Source organism: Dermacentor albipictus, chromosome 7 (genome assembly GCF_038994185.2).
Source record: "Dermacentor albipictus isolate Rhodes 1998 colony chromosome 7, USDA_Dalb.pri_finalv2, whole genome shotgun sequence".
In the NCBI taxonomy this organism is placed as follows: domain Eukaryota; kingdom Metazoa; phylum Arthropoda; class Arachnida; order Ixodida; family Ixodidae; genus Dermacentor; species Dermacentor albipictus.
The window spans coordinates 49082187-49107320 of record NC_091827.1 but is presented as its reverse complement, the minus strand read 5'-3'; the positions used below and the strand labels follow the sequence as shown (position 1 = coordinate 49107320).

General features: G+C 45.8%; 1 protein-coding gene across 1 annotated transcript in view; it reads right to left on the bottom strand.

Moving 5' to 3' along the window:
• Positions 1–25134, bottom strand: part of LOC139047833 (sushi, von Willebrand factor type A, EGF and pentraxin domain-containing protein 1-like) — a 57562-nt gene that overhangs the window by 6872 nt on the left and 25556 nt on the right. Inside the window, exons 7-14 of the mRNA XM_070521968.1 lie at positions 24761–24949; positions 21541–21717; positions 19947–20150; positions 13855–14103; positions 11229–11359; positions 8701–8809; positions 6667–6867; positions 52–389 (exon numbers count right to left, since the gene is read on the bottom strand). Of these exons, the coding sequence (XP_070378069.1) occupies positions 52–389; positions 6667–6867; positions 8701–8809; positions 11229–11359; positions 13855–14103; positions 19947–20150; positions 21541–21717; positions 24761–24949 (1598 nt within the window). The remainder of the gene's footprint in view (positions 1–51; positions 390–6666; positions 6868–8700; positions 8810–11228; positions 11360–13854; positions 14104–19946; positions 20151–21540; positions 21718–24760; positions 24950–25134) is intronic.

Below are 25134 nucleotides of genomic sequence, written 5' to 3'. Positions count from 1 at the left end.
GTGTCCGCGTGGCAGAGCGGGGAAACTAACAACAAAGCAAGTTACACTTACACCAACTTCGAGCACGAATTCGGCGTCAACCGCTGCGATTGAGGTGTTACCGACGGCTGCCCGGAATGCACTTCTCGCCAACCTCGGGCGCGGGTGGCCACCTCTGCCATCCACTGCTTCGTAGGCGTGGAACTCTGTCAGTTTACCGCAGGTCACGGCCACGGTGTTCATCTTGCAAGCCTTCTCGGAGGCGCAAAACGAAACGTTTTTCTTCACGACCTCGAAGTTTCTCATGAAGGCCTTCCTTATGCTGTTCTGTACGTTGGCTTCCCGGCAGTCTCCGGTGTAGTAGTAGTGGGCGCGGTACATTTTCTTCGCCTGCGCCGGTGACGATTTCGCTGCGGCAAAGCAATAAAAACATCGGATTAGTCGGACTAATTTTTAGGGTAATCTTGCTGCACAGTTTATAGTGAACAAAGCAGTGTAGATGGCGAAAAATGCTGGAAAATGATAATTAAAAAAACTGCCAATAACTTCACGGGGGATTTTACCCATCTTGGAATAAAAAGAAGACGAGGCGAAGGTAACTTATTTGATTCACTTTTGATTATTCATGAGATAAACCTCTATTGTCTTCAATGCGAAGACGGATCTCCTTTTTTCTTTATCAGGGAATATAGGCGGGTTTCCAGGATTTTAGAGGAAAGTTTAGCTACAGAGCTCGGATATAAGTACTAAATGGGAACGGAGAAATCTTCCTTTCAGCAACCGCTGTATCGATATTATTAAGGCTTCCAGCTGCGTTTCAGAGAAGGTAACATCTAGTTACTAAAAGAAGAGGATAAACTTCAATGTAAACAATGGTGCGGCAGTTTTTGTGTTGGTGATCTCAGGTGGCTGCTCGAAGTCCTTGGTCTCGGGTGGTATGAACTCATGTTCTCTGTCTCTCTTTCACTCCCTATTCCCCTCCCCACCTGTAGGGTAGCAAACAGGACTCAGTCTGGTTAACCTCCCTGCCTTCCCTTCTTCTCTTCTCTCTCTCTCTCTTGTTGTTAAGTGCCTTTTGCCATTGACTTGCCGTCTTCGCCAGTAATATGTGCCAACCCGCCGTGGTGGCTCAGTGGCTATGGTGTTGGGCTGCTGAGCACGAGGTCGCGGGATCGAATCCCGGCCATGGCGGCCGCATTTCGATGGGGGCGAAATGCGAAAAACACCCGTGTGCTTAGATTTAGGTGCACGTTAAAGAACCCTCATAACGGCGTGTCTCATAATCATAAAGTGGTTTTGGCACGTTAAACCCCATAATTTAATTTTTTTTAATGTGTGCCACATCACTACTGGCTAGCAGAACCTGTTCTTCAGAAAATTGTTTTGGCTTACGGTAACATTGTTTTTGGTGGAATGTCGAAAAGCATGGAGCAAGCGACAGGAACAAGAAAGCGCACAGAGAAGCGCTAACTACAACCTGTTTAATGGCAGACCTAGACGCAAAATCAAGGTGAATTTCACGTGCGCGCAATGCAAATATAAGGCGTGACGCAGAAACGTGACACCACGACAGCTTATTTTGTAAAAAAGCACATTTCCGAAGAAAGATAGCGCAATGGATGTGTCCCTAACACAAGCTGACCCGTTCTTTCTGATAAGAAAAGCTTCCACTGTAGCAGTCACTACATTGGCTTCGTCACAAAGTTCGAGTTTATTCATCAACGATGTCAGTTTTACAAGCATTGTATGCAAAATTAGCACTCTACAGGGAGTTCCAAAGTTAGAAACTGTCAGAGGGACTCTAATACATCAACAAAATTAAAAGAAAAACGATACAGATCAAGCATTGGTTACTGTGGCTTTACAGACAATTTGATAAAATAAGAAACAGCGCCAAAAAACAACAATATAAAACTGTTTAGTACGACAAAAATTGCGAAGTGAACCGCATCCTTGCGTCGTCTCGGCTACAGCCCGATTCATCTCTTACGTTGTTGTGACAAGACCGACAGATCTGCGGTACCCGCATACAGGTAAATATCGCGATGTTCTGCACTACTTTTCCGATGCTTCGGATGAAAGACTCTCTATTATGTATTCTCCTAGAGAATGTTGTTTGAAGCTAGAGAAAAAGCACGAGCATGCGCAGAGGATGCGTCATAAGTAAAATAATACAGTTGTTGATTGTTTCTGGGCATACACGTGATGGTTGAGCGTGGTGCGACAGCGAAATTCTCGAAAATTTTTTTGTATTATTGTTTCAGAATGGCAGCGGAAAGAACAAAGATGAAACGCTTCGGAGAAAATATGCGGAGAGTAGTCAGGGAAGGGATGGGGGGGGGCGGTGTAGCACAAACGCGCGTCTTCGTCGCGGTCTTGTCTGTTCGCCGCACCATCACGAGAAGAAGAAGGAAAAGAAACCTCGTCACCACCACGCCACGAGAAACAACGGCACAGCAGCGGTCGTCACCGGGTTCACGGAATTCACTCAAACTTTAATCTCTGCTCTACGCCTAGAATGTGCCATCTGACATCTACGATATCGTACGCGGAGTTAAAGACCAGCGGAGGGAGCAAGCGAACAGTGTCGGTAAATCTGATGGTGCGCGCATCTTCCTGTGCACTGCGAAGCATGCGTATATGCGTGCGTGGTGTTGAGCAAGTTAGGATTGTATATGTAAGGACAAAGACCAAAACGTTGAACGCATTAACTGAAGCGTTGTGTATAAGGACCAGCCTCTGTTTTATGACAATGACTTTCACGCTGTTTCCTTCCCGAGTGTGTTTTTTCAAAAGGCAGCTTTCTTGATACTGCGTTTCTAAGTGAGGCATCATCTGCACTGCGAGCACGTGCAGATAGGGTTCTTGAAATGGCATCTGGTTCTGGCAATTTCACAAATAGTATAGGGAGCTTCTTTGTGTCTTTTCTTTTTGTTCAGTTAAATTGCTTCCTTCTCTTATACTGTGCTCAAACTAACAACATGTATATTAAGATTGCTGGCATTCGTCAAAATTAAAATTAATATTCTGCTGTTTTACGAGCCAAAGTCACAATCTGATTATGTGGCACGCCGTAGTGGTAGACTCCGGGTTAAATTAGACCACCTGGGGTTCTTTAACGCGCACTCGACGAACGACACACGGGCGACAGGATAGAAAGTTGGGCGAGTTAGTACGATAACATGATCTCGAATTGTAGCGCGAAGTGACAAAGACAGAGACTAGAAACACACTGCCTGCTTCCAGTCGCTGTCTGTGTCACTTCGCGCTACAAATCAAGACCAGGCATATGGCCATTCTTTTTTTTTTTTTGCATTTCACCCTCATCGAAATCCGGCCGCCATTGGCGGCATTTCCCCCCGCAACCTCGAGCTTAGCAGCACAACGCAAAGTGATGTGTTCTTATGAAAAGTTTTAGCATGTGAACGTGTTTGCGATTATCGGTGCAAATTTCTAGAGTTCTCCTTCCATTGGTAAAGCCTATTTATTACTTCTTATAGCGATAGCCGAATATTTTGCGTGTTTACTTATTTAGAAATACTGCAGGTCCGATTTTCGCCATAGCTGGAGGGACAACATGATAAGAAAAAGGAACAGCTCAACATAGAGAACAGCGCGTACAATTTGAGGAGTAAATAGAAAAATTATCAGGGTGCACTAAAAAATAAATGGAATAAACTGACGATTTGTTTACAAATTTATCGAATTCAGACACATTTACAGGGGGGAAGTTTCAGTCGCTAACAGTTACTAAGTTAAAGCTATGTTTGAATGCTGTATCTCACACGAATATGGGGATGAACGAGTGGCCATAGGCTTGTTTCCCCATTTTGTAGTATCACGGGCTTTGCACGGCCACATTTCTGGTGACATAACGAGAAAACAATTATTTTGATGTGAAAACGTAAGATGACGGCTCTTTCTACGTTTATGTAACACGAGAATGCCACTTTCTTCTGTAAACAATAATGGGGAGGCATGGCTTTTACATACTCCTCGAAAACGTACCTAATGGCGCTTTTCTATCATATTTAGTTGGGAGATTCCTTAAGACGCTCTCTCCTGAAAGTTTTTTGGCGTAGCAGGGTATCACGGCGCTGCTCTTTCTGAGCGCAATCGGAGAGAAGGAGGGTGCCACTGAAAAAGGTTAGGCTTCATTGTTTTGTTTTTTCTAAAGTGGATGTACAAAGGCCTTTGCCGGGTGTCCCATGAGCCAAATTTGAAAATATGCAAATGCCGCGTAGCTGGACCGAACCAAGGTAATTTAATTTCTCGTCGTTTGGAGATACTCACTTTAGTTTTCTTGACTCCCGCCTAGTTGCATAAGTAGTCTTAATTCACGTCCCACGTCCACGTCCCAAATTAGTTAAATAGAACAAAAGTGTCAATGCGAAACTTGCAGAAAAAGAAGACTAATTCCCGATGCAGCTTTTTCCTGCTCAGTACGTGCTACATAGGAGTGTTTTTCAAAGCATGAAAGAAGCATGCGAAAACGCGCAAAAGTGCCACGCGACTGGCTGATCAAGGCACATATTGCGTGTTTTTTCGGGCTTTTGTCACCCTCGGAAAAACACTTTTATGCAGTACGGATCCAGCAACAGAAAGCTGTACCAGGAGTTCTTTAAGTTGCTCTACGATTTTCTCGTTGTCATCTTTCATATAATTGTCATATTAGTCAAGCTGAATTATTCTTGGTCACTAATTATTTATATTAGACGGAATGAAAAAAACTAATCTGAGTATCTCCAAGTGACGGGAAATGGCATTACCTTGGTTCTGTTCAACTACATGGCTGTTGCATATATTTAGGGTTTGGTTAAATTCACGTGGCATACGCTATGTATGAACGATGGTGCAGTAAAATGCATTAAAAAAGACCCTGGTAATTCTACGCTTCCTGAAATCTCGCGTTTGTACACCATTTACTCATCTATATGCGGAGGCTATTTTGCCAGAAATGCTAACAAACTAATGAGAGCTTTATTAGGTAACTGCCTAACGAACTTGTGGAACTCGAAAATATATGTTCTTGTACACAGGATGTTAAATACTAAAGTTCCTTTTCGTTTAGTTTGCGGTCTTAGGCGGTCGTTACACAAAACGTGCGCCCACTGAAATATTTTCTCTGCATCGTAATTTACTTTCTTTTAATATTTATGACCTATATCATGGCCACGCAAGTTGGCCCCAAAACGATAAAGAAGTTCACGATTACAGGCAAACTTTGCAAAGAAGGTTAAGGCTTAAGCTCAAGCTTAAGGCTTAAAGCTTAAGATAAAAAAGATTTACTCAATGTTGTGTTGCGTGTGGTCGATCTCGCGAGTGAAAGTCGGTGTGTGGTGACAAAGTGGTTTCCGGCCCACATGGGCAGTGATGTGTCGGATCGCGGCAACGCTAACCACAACGAGACGGCGAACGCGGCGGCGCGAGGACTAACCAACCGTGCCGCTGCTACTGCAGCCGACCCGTCGTGGTGGTGGGAAACCAAGGACAAAATGACTTCCTACAATGAAATTGTGAAATGGTACCGATTAGAGCGAAGAACTATGCCGCCACCTCATCCGGGCTTGACCCGTAAGGAGGCGGTTTTATACCGACAACTTCAAACGGGGTCGTTATTCACCCCGGTGCTGATGAGGCACGTGTGTCCAAGTGCTTATGAAAGTGATCTGTGTTGTGTGTGCCGAAAGGAAAGAGCCACTGCAGCTCACATCCTTTGGGACTGTGCTAGGAATCCGCATGAAGCTGCAACACTAACAACGATCCCGCCGCGGCTCGAGGCCGCAACTAGATGCTATGACCAAGATGTTCAAACCCAGGCCGTCCAGCAGATCTCGGCGGCCCTCGAAAGGCAACGACCGAGCGAAACCGGAGGGAGGCTGCCACCCCAAAGGAGGGGCAGGCGCGGTCGACCAAAGGGAATAGTGCGGCCGCGGCCGAAGTAGAGGCGCCACACGCCGCGAAGACGTCATGGCCGCGTCACGGTAACGCCTCCCTAACAGGGGAAGGCTAACCGTTCTGCAGGCGTTCAGAACAAAGTTTCGTCACTCACTCACTCACTCACTCAATGTTGTTCTTTTTTATTGCTGCTTGGTTTTGCTGCAGCCTGAACTGTTATATATCTACAGTTTTACTAATGTTCTTGCACTTGCCAATATTAAACATGGCAAGGCAACGCATTTTTATGCGTATACATGTGCTCATCTCCAACTTGCTCCTCTATCCTCTCCTTCCTGAAGAGCAGGCAGCCTTTGTGCCCTTGTCGATGGCGGTTTCCACCCGGCATCTATCCCATTTCCCTCTCTGTGCATAGTATGTGTGCTATCGTATTGCACCGCCCTCCGTTGGGCGGCACCTGGAGCCAGGACAGCGCGGCCACACCGGAAAAAAAAATGAAGACGGCGCCCGGCCATGCCACGTGAAGCCAAGGCTCGCAGTTCAACTCTGGCATCCATTAGAGACAGCTGTCTCTGTCCTGGATTCCCGAGGCACAAGCCTACTGCATAAAATAATAGTAGTAAATCATCGCTACTAACATTTAAATAGGTCGTGTGAATTTGTAAGAGCTTCCGTGAAAGTTTGAAAGAGACCCGGGAAAGTGGAGTGACAAGGTGCACATTCAGTTCCGCGACGTGATTTTTCCCTTCCATTTGAACTGCACCGAATCACGCCAGGTCACCTACTCACCGGCGCAGTCCGGCCACGGCACAGCCATGTCCGGGGGCATGGTCTTCCACTGCAGGCTGCTGTCGCAGAAGTACGTGTCTGCCGGCTCGCTCAGGAACTCGAAGCGATCGTTGCACAAAGGCTGGCAGAACATGGCGTAGTACTGCTCGTCGCACGCTAGCGCCCCATTAAGCGGTGCGGCGAGGAACGGGCACTTGCTGCCTGCAGCAAAATCGAGAAACCAAAGAGGCATCGTGAAAAACAAGGTTCGATTTCTCGACGAGAAAAAAAAGACCTATATTTTTGCCCGCTGTAGTGACGGTAGGGAACCGAACAGTTCTAAAGCCCTACGAGTCGCAAATCTGGGCCGCTATCTTGTAGCGATGCCTTATGCCTTATTCTATTCTATTGCTATCATCCACCGTACACGGCAGCCTGATCACTGACCACTGGCCAAGCACGAAAAGCCTGAAAAAGCATAGAATCGGAAAAATAATTGCTACAAAATTCAGCCCCTGAACTCTCTAACGAGCAACTTCGTGCACAGAAAAAAAAAGAAACAATTAGCACTCAAGACACCACGATAACGTTGAGTGTACACAGGCATCGGTCGTCGAAACGTGATCTCTCGTGCCGAGTATGTCAGCAATTTATACATGCATCACGATACATCGTAGGATAATCGCTCCTTCTCGCTAACACTTCTGAATGTACAACAGCATTCACTTCGCGCGCGCAATTTCATTAGGCAAGACTGTTTCGCAACAAAATCCATGACATTAATGAATTTCGGCATCAAGTCAGGAAGCGCTGCGCCCAACAAATTGACAACAGTGACACTCCATTGAAAAATGGTGGCAGTGAAAAAGAAAGACCATGTGCTGGTGATAATATACTCAATATGGAAATGTCTTTAGATTACAAAATACATTGAAACATGCAATGTAAAGTGCACAAATCCGGAAATAATTAAAAAAGAAACAAGGATGTCAAATGCAACATATTTATGTATTTCATCTTAGACACCTTTCTTGGGAAGGGTTTTATGTATATTTTCCCCGGCCCGCCAGTTAACATCGCGTTGTGACTTTTTTGTAGAATAAAACGCGAGTTAAAAACAACCCGGGCAGGAGTCTGTACACTACAAGGATGACACAAGACGTCTACTTGCCTGTACACGATCTCAAACTTTCAATTGCGCAAACAGGCGTATGGGCAGGGGACGCACTCAACAAAGAATCTGCAGACCTCGGAAATTAAATCTTCTAATATTTGCCGTGAGACGCTGACGTGAACGAGCCATATTTAATAAAGAAGACATCGCTTCATATAGCAACCCTATCCGGTGATGCCCTGTGATCATAAGTGATGCTCGCTATTTAAGCGTTCGAGAAATACTGGACAGCAACACAATGCAGCCCGTTTCGCCGGTGTTTCTCGTGGGTCCCAAGGCAAGGTATCATGCTGGCCACCTTGCACCGACAAGGGCTATTGGCAATCTTGCTCCCGTCGAATTTAAACCTAGTTACTGCGCAATTCTGGCTTGAAGTTTGCGCTAAGGACAACAGCTTGCTAGCTGAAAAACTGCTGAGGCCGTCGTGCACCTCAGTACTAAGGCGGCCTTTGATCACACTGAAGAAAACGTACGACAGTATGCTGGAGGATGTACGTCGAGAATAGGATAACTATTTCCACAATGTCTACGAAACACTTTGAATATGTTTGAGGACACACCTTCGGCAGTGGCGTGCCACAGCGAGTTGATTCGGCGCTTGTAATTGGGAGGACATATCTTGCATATGAGGAAATAAGGCAACAAGCAAATATTAAAAGATGTAGCACAGTTACAGAATTAGACAAAGGAACAGAAAGGGAGCAATAAATAAATAGACGCGCCGCGTAGACCTGAACATGACATTGTTGCCCGCGGAATCTCGAGCGAAGTCCCGGGTAGTAGAGCATACCGCCTATGGGCACAAAATTAGCGTAAAATTGAGTTGAGTTTTTTAATAACACTTCTCTAGAATTGAGAATTCGGCGCACAATCTTACTCACGCCACACATTCACATGGAAGACGCAGGTCGCGCGATTTCCGCTGCCGTCCAACGCTGTATAAGTGATTCTGTGAGTTCCCATCTCGAACATGGAGCCAGATTCTCGCGCCTGGAAAGATAATTTTTATACATTTATTACACAGAAAAAGCATCATTCTGCCACCGATGCTTGAAAAAAAAAGGGGAAACTGCAAAGCTGTGCGGCCCGCGTGATGTGCATGGTTATCACTAGCAACTATTACACTGATGACCAAAATTAGCCAAATAATGAGAAAGCCGTGAGATGACAGCGGTGTCATCCGTGTGGAAATTGGCAAGCATTATAAAAAATTAGGAGGACTTATTCTGGCCCTCACTTTTACTTCTATAGTGAATGAATTTTTTTTAGCAAAAAACAAATAGATTCGACATTCCGGAACAACGCTCCACGGGATTAAACTGTTTTATCATTTCTTTTAAGGGTGCTTTAAAGGGCCCTTCAGCAGGTCTGGTCATGTTGAGCTGACAAGCGCAGAGCATACATCGCGTCTGCAAAGCGTTACATCGCTACGCGCAGCGGAAAGATCTGAAATTTCAAACCGAACGCCGTTTTTCCTTCTCCTCGCGGCCGCCGCGCACCAAGCCGTAGGATGACGTACTCGAGTACCTGCTCCTAAGTGCTGGTGTCCGCAGTGTGACGTAGCTCGTGGTGACACGTGACTTCGAGAAATATTCAAGACAACGTCTCTTATCTGTGCGCTCTGTTGCTTGAATAGACGAATTGAAGTTTAGAAAAATCATAAAACACACATATGTAATGTCTGCGTGTTTTTTTTTTTACTTCGCAACGAAGCAAGAGAGATGTAGTTCCGCTTCGTCTGCTTGTTCCCACGATCGTGCAGTCAAATGTGCGGATACAGAAACTATGCCATTTTCTACCGTGTTCTAGCGCGTCATCATGCTCTGCGATCCGCTTGTTCTGCCTCAGTATTCGTGTAGCACTGAATTATACCACTAGTCACGTGTCCATGTGCACAGCGCGCAAAATCGTGCGCTGCGCGAACGAGACAACATCTCGCGCGCGACGCCGGCGGCGGAAGTGCGTAGCGCCGAAAAAAAGAAGCAAGGAGAAAAAAAGTGAAGGCGGGGTCTGTGACGTATGCGTCACGCGATCCTCGCGATCCGGTATTGAAGAAAGCAGGGAAGAAGTTTCGCATGCCTGGGCGAGTGGAGAGAGCGTCTTGCTTGGCATTGGAGCCCACCTGCTGAAATTATAGATTCACGGCACTCTTTCTCGGCTATTATTGAACCAATTTGAAAAATTTATGGCGGCAGTACGCTCCCAAAAGGACACGTAACAGCTTCCAGCGTACAACCGACATTTGCTATGGGGCCTGGAGAGGGGCCCGTTAAAATCACAATTTTTTTTACAATTATTACTGCTAAATTTGGCGTTTGTATCTGCAGGCACTAAATGTATGATGATTTTGCCGATGATTCGACGTAATACTGCCTGGTCAGGCAAGACCACCAGAATATAAGCAAATCCCTAACTTCAGTCAAAACAAAACAACGTTTGAAAAAGAACAAAATAGTGCTCTCGCCGGCTTCGTAAACTACAGATCCAGACGACAAACTGGAACAACGCGCACGTCGTAGCCACAGAGGAGCACCTGACAAGAAGACTCAATCTTAAATCTTTGTTCATTCAAAGCAAAAGTAATGCAATTAAAGCACCAACTGACGCCCTTACAGTTTCGCGTAATCACGAAATTTGCACCTGAAGCTCAAATCTACCTAGGGACCTTCTGTGTAGCCCAGGTTCGCATTGTAAGCAGGGGATTGGTACAGATCCAGAAACGTGATCGGGTTTTGACTGTGGTCAGCGACCTTCTGCTCTTGTATGTATGGGGCGATTCGTCGTGGTTGCTTAGTGGGTGTCATGTTGGGCGGCTAAGCAAGAAGTTGCGAGATCAAATCTCCGCCACGGCGGTCGCATTTCGATGGGGACGAAATGCGAAAACACCGGCGCACTTTAATTTAGGCGCAGGCTCTCTTAGAAAGATCCCAGGGGTCAATATTATGAAGCGATCCCCCACTACGGCGAGCCTGATATACTGATCGTGGTTTTGGCATGTAAAACCCCGTAATTTAAATATGGTGCATGAGCAAGAGTGGGATTGATGACTCATACTTGTGTTTCTCCAATCTTCATCTCTCCCGCTTCAAACGGCTTTGCGACCCTTATGTTCATCATTTGAAAATAATATTGTGTTTTGAACGCAACAGTTTGTATGGAATGAGCACCGCCGCTGGGGCCCACGGCCTTCATACAGTTGGAAAAATATGATTCCTTGGAAATTTGTCAAGGTGTTCAGAGCGCAACGAATAATGTCAAGCGAACGTTTTAAAGGTATATATGGACCAATATACGAATTCATCTAATGCTGATCATTCGTACTGTACCTTACTAATTGCGTTAGCCGTGATATTTCTAGAAATGTTACTAAGAAATATGTTTAGGAGGTGCTGTGAAGCAAGAACGGTACCGGTTTTTCGATAGTCAGATTGCCGGAGTTGTCAGCGAAGAGCGGCTCATCCCATGTGACTTGAACCTCATTTTCTGTCGTGTTGAGGTCGATGTCGTAAGGACATGTCCTTACTTGAGGCTTTTCTTGGTCTGTGCAAAAAAAAAAGAAAGAAGGAAGCTTGGAGGTGGCCAAACACACGCAACCATCATTCACTGTAATGTGACCATAGAGTGTGCCCGCCGATGCACGACTACAGGCTATCTGACGCAACTCCCGTACTGGCTCTTGGCATTTGCATGGATAGTGTTAAACGTTTACTTTATTAGAAGTCGAGATAGTAGCGCAACGTTAAGGCAGTAATAAAGAATACTACTATTTTATGTAAGAGGAAACTTTTGATTGCGCCCAAATCTGCTGCCGCCTAATAAAATAAATGTAAAACGCAGACATTCTTTTCTAACTGAAACATTAAGCTGCCCCTGAACCAGCTTAAGCGAAATTTGTTGCATCTAAGAGCGAAAATTGAGTTCTTGTGACTGGTGGAAGCGAAATTACGATTTAAGCCCTGAATATTTTTGAAGAAACTTTCAAAACTCATTAAGCTTGAAAAGACTAGAAGCACCAAGTGTACAAATTGCTAGCTCTGCGCCAAGAATAGATATCGCGATTCTGTAAATAGCATCCATTGGGTCATGCAAAGTGAACAAGTTTGGTATAAAAATTTACAACGTGCGTTAAACTTGACACATTGTTTACAAGGGTACTGTAGAAGCTTTATTCATATATTAGTAGCTTACTTGAGAGCCACGTATAATCTATTCATTGTATGTACTTTATATGTATTACTAGGTGCAATTTACAGCATTGAGATGTTGTTTCTCGTTCTGGAGGTACAGAGTTGTAAACGTCATAGCTTCGTTTTCTAGCTCCGTTCTCTGAGAATCCGTGGTTTTTGGAACCTTTTTTTAAAAAAATTGGCGACATAAATAATAAATTCGCTACAAACAGTAACGACATTTCAACTCTTTCTTATAAATGAAACGAAACATATTGAAATTTGCTGCAGTGGTTGTCGACAAAAACGATTTCTATTTTCCCATGTATTTTAGAGCAAACGTTTAGGGTGAAACAATTCTACACGTAGTAGGCAGTAATTCGTGTCTTTTGCCTTCAGGTGTTTCCCATCATCGTCACCAAAAATGGCGCTCTCGACGTGGAAGATGGCGCAGACTTGTGCCGTGCCACTGACACGAAGTCAGCAAACGGCCACGGCGGCCGCATTTCGATGGGGGCGAAATGCGAAAACACCCGTGTACTCAGATTCAGTTGCACGTCAAAGAACCCCAGGTGGTCCAAATTTCCGGAGTCCTCCACTACGGCGCGTGCCTCATAATCAGAAAGCGGTTTTGGCACGTTAAACCCCATAATTTAAAGTCAGCAAAGTCCACCCAACGCAGAAAGTGCTCCACGAAACGCCGGACGAGGCTACTGGTCAAGTGCGAGCGTTTGATGGCGCTGGAAGCGGACGCTACGAATTCGACGCATCCGATGTCCTTTTTGCTATGACGGGGTTGTTTTGCAAGGCTATCGTTCAATGAGTTCGGGGTGTTTGAAACGGAGAATCATTTTTCTCTATGCCGGTTCGCTATGGTCGCGTTCGACTGTAGAGAATAATTTGCCTCATGTATGCATATAACATCCGGGCTCGGCTTCAGTTACGGTAGTCGCTGGCGCATCGCTCACTCGGGTGTATTTTCCCAGCAACCATCACTGCCGGCTCACTGCGGTTGTTCCGGCTATCGACGTGTCCTGGCCGCTTTTCAACGGGTCGCACTCAACGCGCCTACAACTGCTGAACGAGCGTCTACGCCCGTACACTCGTCGTCAGAAGAGTTTAACAACAATTTTATGTATTCTTACGAAACAACGCCCACTGGATGACACTTTACAACTATGTACTCTTTTTTTTTTATTGCGATACAGAGTTGCCCTTAAGGCATAATTCTTGGAGCGTATATGTGTATTATATGTGCGCTGTGAGGCCTGTGTTGTGTATGAATTGAAGCAGTGTTTTGTGGAATCTGTTGTCATGTATCCAGCGGTCATAGGTGGTTGTCACACTGTAGCGGAGGCCGGCTTGCTGTAGGAGACGCGAGCGTTCCGATTGTAAACCCGTACATGTCCATATTAGGTGGTATGCATCTGCTTCCAGCACAGGAACGGAGCAGTATGGACACGTAACACCCAGTGGTAAATGTGACCAGTTCCACCTTGAGACAACAGCCGGTGCAAGGGTCACCCCGGCCAGAAGCCTCCTAAGCACAACTTCCTCCGTCCTAGTAAAGTGAATGGGGAGGGACCAGACACACTGTGGGATAAGAGCGCGTTTGTCCTGCCGGAGAACATTTTTACGGGCTCGGAGCGAGTTACGGGGTTGGGGTGGGAGGGGAATAGGTGGAGAAACTATGTACTCGTGTAAAACAAAATTTACGACAGCTCTTTATGGAGTGCCCTTTAAGGTACTGTTGTCGATGAACCTTAACATTTTTGTTATCTTCCTTTCTCCGGCTCGAATGAAGGCAGTCGCGCGACACAGCGAAGATTGTGAACGCTAACGAGCTTAAAGATGAAACCCGCGATTTACCAAGCACGGTGATGACGAGCGTGCAAGTGTCGTTGAGTCCAACGCCGTCGGTGACCGTGTACGTAATCTTGTGGGTGCCTATGCGGAACCTGCGTGCTCCGCTGTGGTGCGGGGGAGTCAACAAGGGCCTCTTGCTTATGTCGTTGTCAGAGTATGTCGGTTCCTGCCATGACACACTCGCTGAATTCTTTCCCGGATCGGCAGCAACCGTGATGTCCCTAGGGCAACTTATCCGGGGCTTCTGGTTGTCTGAAACCGAAAAAACTCGTTTACTGCTTCAAGCCAAACGCTAAACGAAACGCATACACTACCGATAATTGTGGCGAAAATTATCCCGAACGAATCCGACATTTGTTCAATAACTTTCAAGTCTTCAAGAAACTTCAAATTGAGAAAACATAAAATCGAATTACCAGTTCGCAAGAGAGGATATAAGTGCCCAGGGCATGTCATGGAATCGAAAAAAGAAATGCAAGCAGGTTAAACTCAGGTTGAAGGCCCGTGGATAGCTTTTGTTTCCTTCCGGTTGGAAGAAAGAATGTTGGTTAATGAACAAAATGCTATTGCAAAATATGTAATGCTCGAAAAGCATCAATTAAATACAAACGCAGTTCAAACTGCTTCAGCTCTTGTTAAGCACATAGCATAAAACACTCGCAGCAAGATCTCCACACCAAACACTCAGTGTGTACCTACCCAATCCATGCTACACGTGCCTTGACCGAGGGATGGTTTAGAACGCCAAAGGACCTTGAAGACTATGGAAGAGGCCGCGGAGGAGGACTCCGTGTTAATTTCGACCACCTGGGGTTATCTAAGGTTACCCCAGAGCACGATACACGAGTGCTTATTTGTCTAGCGTCCTTACGGAAACGCCACGTCATTCACGCCATTCTGTGGAGGGCTTCAATGCAGAAGTGCCTGAACAAAAGATTTGCTCCATGTGGTGAGTCCATCGGACATTCTAGCCAATAGTGCCCAGCACCACCGTGATTCTTATGGGTCGCACATAACGGTTCAAGGTTCTAATAGTAGTGCAATATAATATTTAGATCAAAATGTTAGGGCAGGCGCCTACCCCCTCATAATTAAGAGTAAACCGACGCCGAAGTTAACTTCAGGCGCATGCATGTCTGCTCACGCAAATAATAATAATAATAATAATAATAATAATAATAATAATAATAATAATAATAATAATAATAATAATAATAATAATAATAATAATAATAATATTAATAATAATATAATAATAATAATAATAATAATAATAATAATAATATACCAATCCGACTAGATCTGCTTTTCATAACGTTGTTTAGACAACGATACCTAAAAATAGGTGAACGTTGGCGCCTGTCCAGTCCTTCCCGCCCATGTCTTCCTTCGCACAACTGTTAAGCTTGAATGGTGAACCACGAACACGCATTAGACACACATAAAAATGAGACAGTGACTCTGACATTGCTTAGTCATGCCGGAACAGTTAGCTGGATGAACTCTGTGAAAGTTGGAAAATATTGAATGGGAGCTTAGAAAGAAGCGATGAACTCAGCGTGATGAGTCCATGCCATGGCGTTGTCCTGCTCAGCACCAGACCTGTTGGCTTCAATTTCCATTCACTATGCCCGCCATACAATGGAGGCAAGACGGATAAGTGGTCGTTAACCTCAATTTATGCGGGCCATCAGAATGCCATGTGGTATGAATTATTGCACAGTGTACCGGTACACCGTCACTTGTTGGCACTGTGTCTGTATGGGATGTTCGGCAGCACAATAGCATTAAGTTTATCAGTCAGGTCGCCACTGAAGAATCAATACGCCAGTGGGCCAGTTGGTAAGGAATTACTTCACTAGTCAAGAGAGACGTAGATCGATAAATGAGCCAGTAAATAAAATAGCTGAGTGCAGAAAACGGAGCCCTGTGGCTGACGACCGAGGGAAGCACTCCTTGTTTCTCTGCGTCTGCATTTTTTTTTTCATTCCTTTAGTTCCCCGAACATCAAAAAAATAAATTAAAGAATAATGTTGCCTAGACGAGTAAGAAAGGAAAGAAAACAAAGAAAGCGTCAACTTTATTTTCAAGGCAAAAGTTGGGAGTAGTCAGGAAAGAAGATGTCATAGGTAGCTTGACAGAACCTGGGGGCTTACAGACCGCAGTAGGCCGTGGATTTCGAAAAGATTGAACTTGGTGCAATGAACCCAGTCATTACAAAAAGATACGAAGTTACAAGAAATCTGGTAAAGCTTACATGATGCACATTTTTCAATTGTTAAAGACACAGGAACATTTACAACAATCTTTGGTGAAAACTAAGATAAAGTGTCACTTTGAATAATCAAACGTGCTGATCAAAAAAAGTTATGTAGCAGGTAACAAAAGTTATAAAAGTGATCATTCTCATCTGAAAATTTCCTATTTTGGATAAGGAACTGTTAAACGGGGCGTTAAAATTAATGTGTGGGTACCCGGCAGCCAAAGCAAGCCCTCAATTGTAATTTGTGCCTGTACCGGGCGTTGGTGTTAGTTTATTATGAAGGTAGTAGGCATGCAAAAATCTTGCATTTCTTTCAGCAGATTATGTTTCTTCTGATAAACAGAAAGTTTGTAAAAATTCAAGAGACCCGTAGTTATCGCTATGTAGATGAATGCGAAAGCGTTGCGGCGACGTCACGTCAACAACGGCTGTCGTCACAAGTTGCACACAGCGTAAGGTCGTGGGTTCCAAACTCACCAAAGGTCGAGGGTTTGACTTCCGACAAAGCTCGTGGGTTCGAGTGCCTTAATTAACTCTAACTTTATTACCTCTACATTAACTAACCTCCCCTCATTATTAGCAAAGGTCGTGGCTTCGAGAGCATTAATTAACTCTCTATTAGTTTTGATCTAATTACCACTGACTGAGCCCAAATAGCAGTGGTTTCGACTCCCAAGAAAGGTCAAGGGTTCGTAGCCCTTTCGGCCATCGTGCGATCACGCCGCCACGGACAACGCTGGATTTCCCACCTCTTGAGCCATTTAATGCTTTCGGATTAATAATGTAATTCATCCACCTTGCGCAGTCTCCGTTTATTAAACAGGACATTTGCAATCGAATCATTATCTTCCCCTTTCTCCCATTTTGCGGTTTCCGGCTATCGGCTGCTGGCAGCTTTCGTGCCGAGTACGCAACCCGGATACGGGCCATCGCGCATGTGCCCGAACGGTCAACCTGGGATGCAAATTTCATATGCAGCTGGGCATGCGAAGATTCTCGACAAATCACCCAGAATATATGTGTGCCACTGGGTGGGTGCGCGAATAGGCAAGCAAAACAAGGAGCAATAAGTAAAGAAGAAGGCAACAAAGGCACCCGAATGTCGACAAAGAAGTTGAATGAATCCCTTATGTAACACCCTTCGTAGGCATTTAAGGTAATAAAATGAATTAAATGAAATGAACCAAATGACTCATGAGCTTGTGCATTCATCGAGGAGCACTGAGCGACATACATATAAGCGAAGAAGGGGAAGAGGGGAAATTACAGTAAAGATCGTAGTCCGCGCGATTTATGACAACGCCCGCAAGTGTGCAGGTGTCCATGCCTGCAGGGTCATCCTGATCATCAGTACCGTGAAAGCTTCGTTCTTCACCATTTCCTACTTATGCGTGGGATGTGCTGATTTTTTATTCAATCTTTTCCTTTTCTTCTTCTGTCTAGCCTGTTGTTAGTACTAGCAACCATTAGTTACACATAGCCTTTTAATGGGATCACGTCGAAACGCGCACCAAGTGCTGCACAGTTAAGGAGGTTACATTTGGGAGTCAGTAGAGATCACTGAAACCGGAGGTGGGGGTCACGTGTGTCCGAACCAGCACCTTCACCATGACGCCGAAAGTTGAGTGGCGTGAGAACATCACCACTGGATACTGGGGGAGAGAATATGAGAGGAGAGTGTCAGCTGCATTGCATAACACGAAACGTTAACGAAATTGGTCGTGCAATATTTTTTTTCGAGTGTGAATGTTTTCCGCTTTTCTTTTTTACCTCGTATATTGTTGTCACCTGATACATGTTACCTTTGACGATGTTGCATATCCCCCGTGTGTAATACCCTACCCCGTGTGTAATACCCTCCCCCGTGTGTAATACCCTTCCCTGTCTAATACCCGTGTGGGGTCACTAGGGTATACTGAATAAATAAATGAATAAACTGCCCGATCTTCTACACGCGTGGGGGTTATTCACTGATTCATCAGTACACTACTAGCGGCGTTACATTAAGGTTACATTGACAATAGCCTTGATACCGTAGGTTACAAGCACGCGACTTTTACGTTTCTATAGCGCCAAAAAGCTGGAAAGACCAAAACGCACATATCTCAAGGTTAGTGCAAATACCAGGTAGCAACCGTAAGGAGCTCTGTAATCTGTACGATCACTTGGTAAGACCCATTACTGTGGCTTAATGTCTATCGCGTTTTGAGGCTTAGCGCGGGTTTGCGATTCGTTGCAATGTCCCAGGGACTCAATACAGAGAGCAAATGTTTGGTTCAGGCACTTCTGCATCGAGGCTCTCCACAGAATGGTGTGAATGAAGGGGTGTTCCGGCAAGGACGATGGATATTCGACAGCGACGTGCTCCGACTGCTCCTGTGTACATAGGTCTCGAGTACGTTGGAATAAGCAATGCATTGCCAACGTTTGGCAAACCCATTCCAGGGCGCTGTGTCGCAAGGTGGTCGGGACGGCGAGGCCTCATGCACCGGATGGCTCGCAGGCCGCACGCTCGAGTCCTGGTCCACCTCGCTTCGAGAGTTTTGTCCACGCGTCTCGGACAAGCGTCTGAATGATGGCGCACTTTACGTAGAACTTTTGTCTTCTTGACATTTCTTAATCGCTCCTTATATTCGGTGATCGGGAGACGCATGCCGAAGCCGTTGTATCGGAAATAAAACGAACACCGAGAACATGAGGCGAGGGCACCACGGACGCTGCACCTAACTGATTTTGTGCAGATAAGCGTTGAGCCGCGCAAGGAAAAAGAATAGAAACGGAAAGAGGGGAACACACAAATCAAACTCATAGTTGCAATCTGAATGACGCGAAGCTTGTTGCAGTTAGCGATGAAGCAGGAGTAACGGATGACCCGAGCACAGTGACACGCCTGAGAGATATTAGTTGTTTAGCTAACGAGGACGAAGGCGACGCGTGGTACTTGTCGACGGAAGAATGTTAAGGAGAGGTGTGTCCACAAAGAAGTGCGAAACATATGTAAGTGCATTTATGGATTCCTACTCCTTGTTTCCCAAGAGCGCATCCATTGTGGGGCATTTCCCAAGAATGGGCAGATACCCAGTGCCACAAAGCCAGCGATGCAACCTGTCTACTACACAAGGCAGCTCACAGAGAGAGGTTGTTTATTCGGTAGCAGTTACTACTAAGTGGCCCAAGTTGTCTACGCCTTCATGGCGAAGTTCTTAGGGACTTCGAATTTGTTCGCTATAGAATTTCCGTCGCTGTGTCTTATGGGTAGCACACCGCACCGCTGACATTAGAGCAGAGGTGCAATTATCGAGTGCAATTAGCGAAATGACCTGTATATCGACTAGATAATTGCACCTCTGCAATTATCGAGTCGATATACAGGTCATTTCGTTGTTGAGACGTTCGTTGTAGAGCCGTTCAAGAGAGGTGCTGGTCTATACTCGGAAAGACCCAGTACATACCTGTGAGCCAATTTTTCTATTGCGTAGGAGCGATAGCCAACACATATGCATTGGCCCAAGATGCTTATACATAACAAAGATATCTGAAGTGGAAACGATCACGTACGCCAAATCTCAAAGAGGCAAAGAAAGCGTCTGTTTAAAAGCGAATCTTGTTTCCAAATACACAGACCGACGTGTCAGTGACGCAATCTGCGTATCATTTTTTGATATGAAAGGAGGCAGGGCTCTCGCTGATATTAGATTGGCTTCCGGAAGTATAAGCCACGTTGTCCGAGAACAAGGCATGCTACTCGTTTTACTTCTCAAGGTTTCATCTGTTCGCCTGCATGTTATGACCGCGGTGCGGAATTGCAGCCTAAAGGCTTCGCCGCACTCACCGACACACCTTGCATCAGCCGGGTTCTCGACACCGGTGACCCAGCGGCCCATGTCACCGCACATCAGGACTGCAGGGCCGTGTCGCTCGAAACCTTCTAGACATCTGACCTGGAAGTGCTCGAGGTAGGTGTAGGACTTTCTTCCTCTGACGTGACCGGCAGGCACCGCGTTTGGTATCGCGGCAGGAGGCGGGCATTGCACGGCTGGTGGTGATTCACGCATGGCGGGATTGTTTCAAAGTGCAAGAGCAGCAAAAAGAAAATAATGTCATACTGCAGTATAACGCTTCTAGTTAAATAATCAAGCGTTTAAGGAAAATATTAGTTTTTTAATAAGAAATATACATAGATACTGTGCAATTGAGCGAGAAACAAGCGAAAAACAGCGCGCTGGGATGCATTCGCCGTAGCTTCTATTACGCACCTGTATCAATGGAAATGGTTCAATACACGTCACTAAATTGCAGCAACATTGAATACGCCGCAGCAGCAGAGCCTAGCACAATCTCATCCTCGACCTGTAACTTGTCCAAAATATTTCCGTTTGTTTCATCTTTTCAAACCACGACCGCCGCGCAAGCATACACAATTTGAAGACATAAGAGCGTAAGCGAAACTGTTGCTTCGGTTCAAAAAATTTCGTTAGTTCCCCGCCTTCCTCTACCCCCATTCTACAAATCTGCTGCCACACTTCTTGTGTTCACATCAATCTCACCCCTCCGCCTTCTTACATCTCGAATAGAATAGACCATAAAGACAATATTATGGATATGTAGCGTCTAAACGAACAGTGCAGTGAATCTTGCATCCCAAGAACATCGCTCGACTGGAGATCCCTTTCTGATGCAAGAATCTCTTATGCGTTACGCAGTCACAGTGTCCTTTCAACCTCGATATAATTCCGTATTGCGATGAGATAATTTAGCAGGCGAAAATAAAACTATTACTGACTAATGGAGGAGATCGCCTGCTATAATAATAAAGCGTGTGGCGCAGTATGTCGAGGACACACAAGGAGCAAGGGAGGCGTCAAAGCTGGAGCCAAGGTGGTCCATGGATTCTAGCTTCGGTGAGCGCCCGACTCACAGACAAGACCAAATCCCAGCTTTGGTGCCATCGTTGCTTCTTTGGTGTTCTGGCGCCACCACCAAGGTGTTTTAAGTAGTCAAATGTTAATTCCATTTACCACTCCCACTTATTCTCGCTTCCATTGACCGCAATACGCTGTCTGTGCTTCCCCACATTACACTGTTGTATTGCGCGGAAGTCATTATCGAGCGCACATGAGACGCTTTCTCTTTCCGGACCCACAGCAAACATCAGCAGCTATTATTTGTTATTCATTTTGTCAGCTACCTGACTAGACGTCCTCTTGCAGCCTTCTGCGTTCGGCAATTGTTTCTGTATTGTCTTTTGTTTATGCCAATTTAATAAATAAATAAACACCACGATTCCGAATACATCGAATCTCTCCAGCGGTAATGGACCGACAATCATATGCTAGAGCCTGCTCTATTTTCACCGAGACAATGCGAACTGGACAAGGTTAATATTAGAGCACTCCATGTTTAGCATTGTTGCGACCAACACTGACCTTCGCAGGTGAAATTGTCGCCCGACCAGCCCCACTCCGTGCAGGTCCTCGATGAAGAACCCTTGAGAGTATAGCCCGTGTCGCATTGGAATGAACAGGTGTCATTCAGCTTCCAAGGGCCGTTACAGACTTTATAATGCCCTTTGTCTGGCAGGGGAGGCATACCACACTGCTTCTCTGAAAGATGGCATTGTGAGAGAGCGGGAATACTTTATAAAACGACCCCTTGAGGCCGTAGGTGGCATTATATCTGCACGGAAAGAAAAACGAGTTTTTTTTGGCATGAAAGTAAGCACCGGTAATTGTACAGCTCAAAAGTCTACGCAGCCTAAGACTAGGCTTATTATTACACGACTAGAAAATATCAGTACAACCGACTGAGAGTGAAAAAATAAAAGTAGGATGCAGGCTGGCAACCATCCCCAGAAGGGACACCACGCTTGCTTGCTCTTTACGAAGTAGGTATATGTAGAAATGCAGGAAAGGGGGAAAACAGGGAAAGAGAAAACATCAAATCAAGACGACAGTATCAATGAATAAATTATAACGATGACAAAGATCGAGGGTGGCAGCCGAAATAAAAAGACAATGTAACTTTAACTACTGAAAAAAATGTTAAACAGAATAGGTAACGTTGGAGGTCTCGTCACTATAAATAAAAAAAGCCCTGCAGATATGCACCCAAGTAAGGCTATGTCAAAAGACGGAAAACAAAGGTTTTACATGAAATGCGTATCAGAAAGCCAAATATTCATTCATAAAATACTCATGACTAGGACGACTGTTAACGGGACTGCAATCCGCGTTCGCTGAAATATCTACCTGTTCCATCTTTCGGGCTCTTGGTGGCGCAGTGTTTCCAGTATTGGCAATGGTGCTTGCATGGCATATGCAACCACCATTGTATGTATAAATCTCGCTTTCCTGTTGCTCAATGTGACAATCCAGTACTGGCAGTGATGGATATAGCGTTCGTGCACGTTTGTGCATTCTAACTCCGATGAATGTCAAGAAGCCTAATAAAAACAAAACAGCGCAAAAAAAGAAAACTTGAAGGCTTGAAAGAGAGGTGAACCAAAAAGCGCGGAACTCGCCACAAAATGTTATCCTGGAAACACCCGGCACATGTACGCACTCGTGTTATCTGAAATAATGATAAAAAATCACCGACGATGCTGATCCTTCGTAATGCGAAAGTTGAGCTAAGCTCTATGCGCGTTTTCATTTCGCGATATATTGGCTTGCTGGGACAGTCTTTCTCGTGCGGCACATTGCAACTGAAGCGAAGTATGATGCGACGCCTTCGCTAAATGGGAGATTGAGAGAGGCAGCGCGAGGGTGACGCATGGGCGTGATTCACCGCAGCCGCCACAGACAGACCTCCGCTCATGGAGCGCTTTATTTCCACATATTGTATCGGTTGACGTGCTCGCAGCATGCTATCGGTGAGCAGACGACGGCGCGCTACTCTGGCACCATCTCGTAGCGGTCATCGCCACGGAGCCTGTCTTGCGGGCCAATACGCTTTTCTCCTCACGCTTTCGCCAAGCCCTCATCCTCCGCTTTCCTCCCCGCCCTCTCTTAGCTTTCGGCGTCTTACATCCCCCACTGTACTCTGCGTTCGCCCTTTCATCCTTCGCTGTGCTCGTTCGCTAGGTTACGCCGAGGGACGTCGACGACGGACGCCCACGCTAATCGCAGGAGCGGGTGCCTAAGAGCTGAGCCCTGAAAACAGACTTGAGCAGCGCATGTCCTCCACGAAGACGAACGTTTAACAAGAAGACGCAAGGTATGGGAAAACCGATGCCTGCGAGCACAGATCTGGCACATCGCGGAAAACTCAGTCAGGGATAGAAAGCACCATGGGTGTGTTCCTGTGCCTCCGTCTCCTGTACTTGCGGCTTTCGCAATGGAGGAACGGATTCGCGGAGAGTGCTGAGAGCTCAGCACTGTATGTCGTTTATTTCTCGATGATACGCGTTGTTTTGTTTTTCCTAAAATTCCAATTACACTCAAACTAACCAGCTCGACTTACCGTTCCATAGTCTTATCTAAATGACCTTGTGATCATATGAACAGTAAATTTTGGCAATGACTTCTTACCATGGATAGGCGTCCCATACTGCGCAACTCTTAACAGATGCGACTGAGCGAGAAGAGGGCACAATGTAGAAACTAACCGATTAACAGAAATGAAGAGCCGATTGAACGGCTGTATAGGGATCGGACCCTGGCGCAAGGCGCCATTAGCAGTTGTTCGCGAACACATTCCCAACCCAGGCGCTGCCCTGCTTTCGTTTTCAGGTGATCGACTCCGAAATCGCAGAGTGTAACTCTGTGTTGTGCATGGGCTATATAAGTAGCAGACAACTTTATCCGAGTGTTGAAAGCGTTGCCCTTTGCCGCAGCAAGCATATAAGGACTCGTCGCCCCGCCGACGTGCTGAGGTTGCGAGACCTAGTTGGTCGCAAATGGTTGCTTTGGTCGAAAAGCTAATGTTGTTGGGTCGGTCACTCGTCGATCAATTTTCCTGTCGCACGACTCCAGTCCCAAAGCTGCTGAACCGATAAGCGACGCAGAAGCAAAAAGTCAGTATACGTATGTTTATACACTGGGTCTTACACTAGTGTATAGACTAGTGTATAGTCTTAGACTAATGTATAGACTAGGGAAAGTCTACAATTTTGCAAGCCAATTAAAAAAAAGAAATATATGGAACAACAAAGATTTAAAAGCGAATCCTAGGGGGGGGGGGTGTAAAAGCGAGTCATTAATGTAGCAAACAAGACACTGACACAAACTTTTTCAGCTTTGGAAATCGCAGGCGGATCTTCAAACGTTTCAAAGGTTGAATCCCACCACCGAGACCACAAAAAAGACTCCAACCACACTGAATATGTTAAAACAAATTATGGGGTTTTACGTGCCAAAACCACTTTCTGATTATGAGGCACGCCGTAGTGGAGGACTCCGGAAATTCCGACCACCTGGGGTTCTTTAACGTGCACCTAAATCTAAGTACACGGGTGTTTTCGCATTTCGCCCCCATCGAAATGCGGCCGCCGTGGCCGGGATTCGATCCCGCGACCTCGTGCTCAGCAGCCTAACACCTTAGCCACTGAGCAACCGCGGCGGGTCCTGAATATGTTCAATGTTATACATTGCAGAGAGGAACTTTCACAATTGCACTTTATAGCAAAGGAAAAATGGCCGCACAGACCTTGACAGACAGTAGTATTTCCGCTCCAAGTGCCATCGCCCTGGCAGGTCCGGCTGTCGGCGTCATCTCCGCCGCTCGTCAGCTCATACCCGGGATCGCACGCAAGCAAGCACTCGCTCTCGTAGGAGGTGTTGCACGACTCTACCAGTCGGCCGTGCTTCGGAGCTTGAAGCGGAGGGCAGGTGACGGCTGCGAACAAAGGACCAGCAGAGAGGCATCGCTACATGCCACCAGCGCTCTGTCTCTGTCATTTTAGTCATCAGTATGAACAGCGCTACCATACGAAATTGCGTGACACGGTGAAATTTTGACAAGGACTTAGATTTCGTGGTAGAAATTATGTGAGAAAGGGTGGATGGCTATGAGGCATAGAC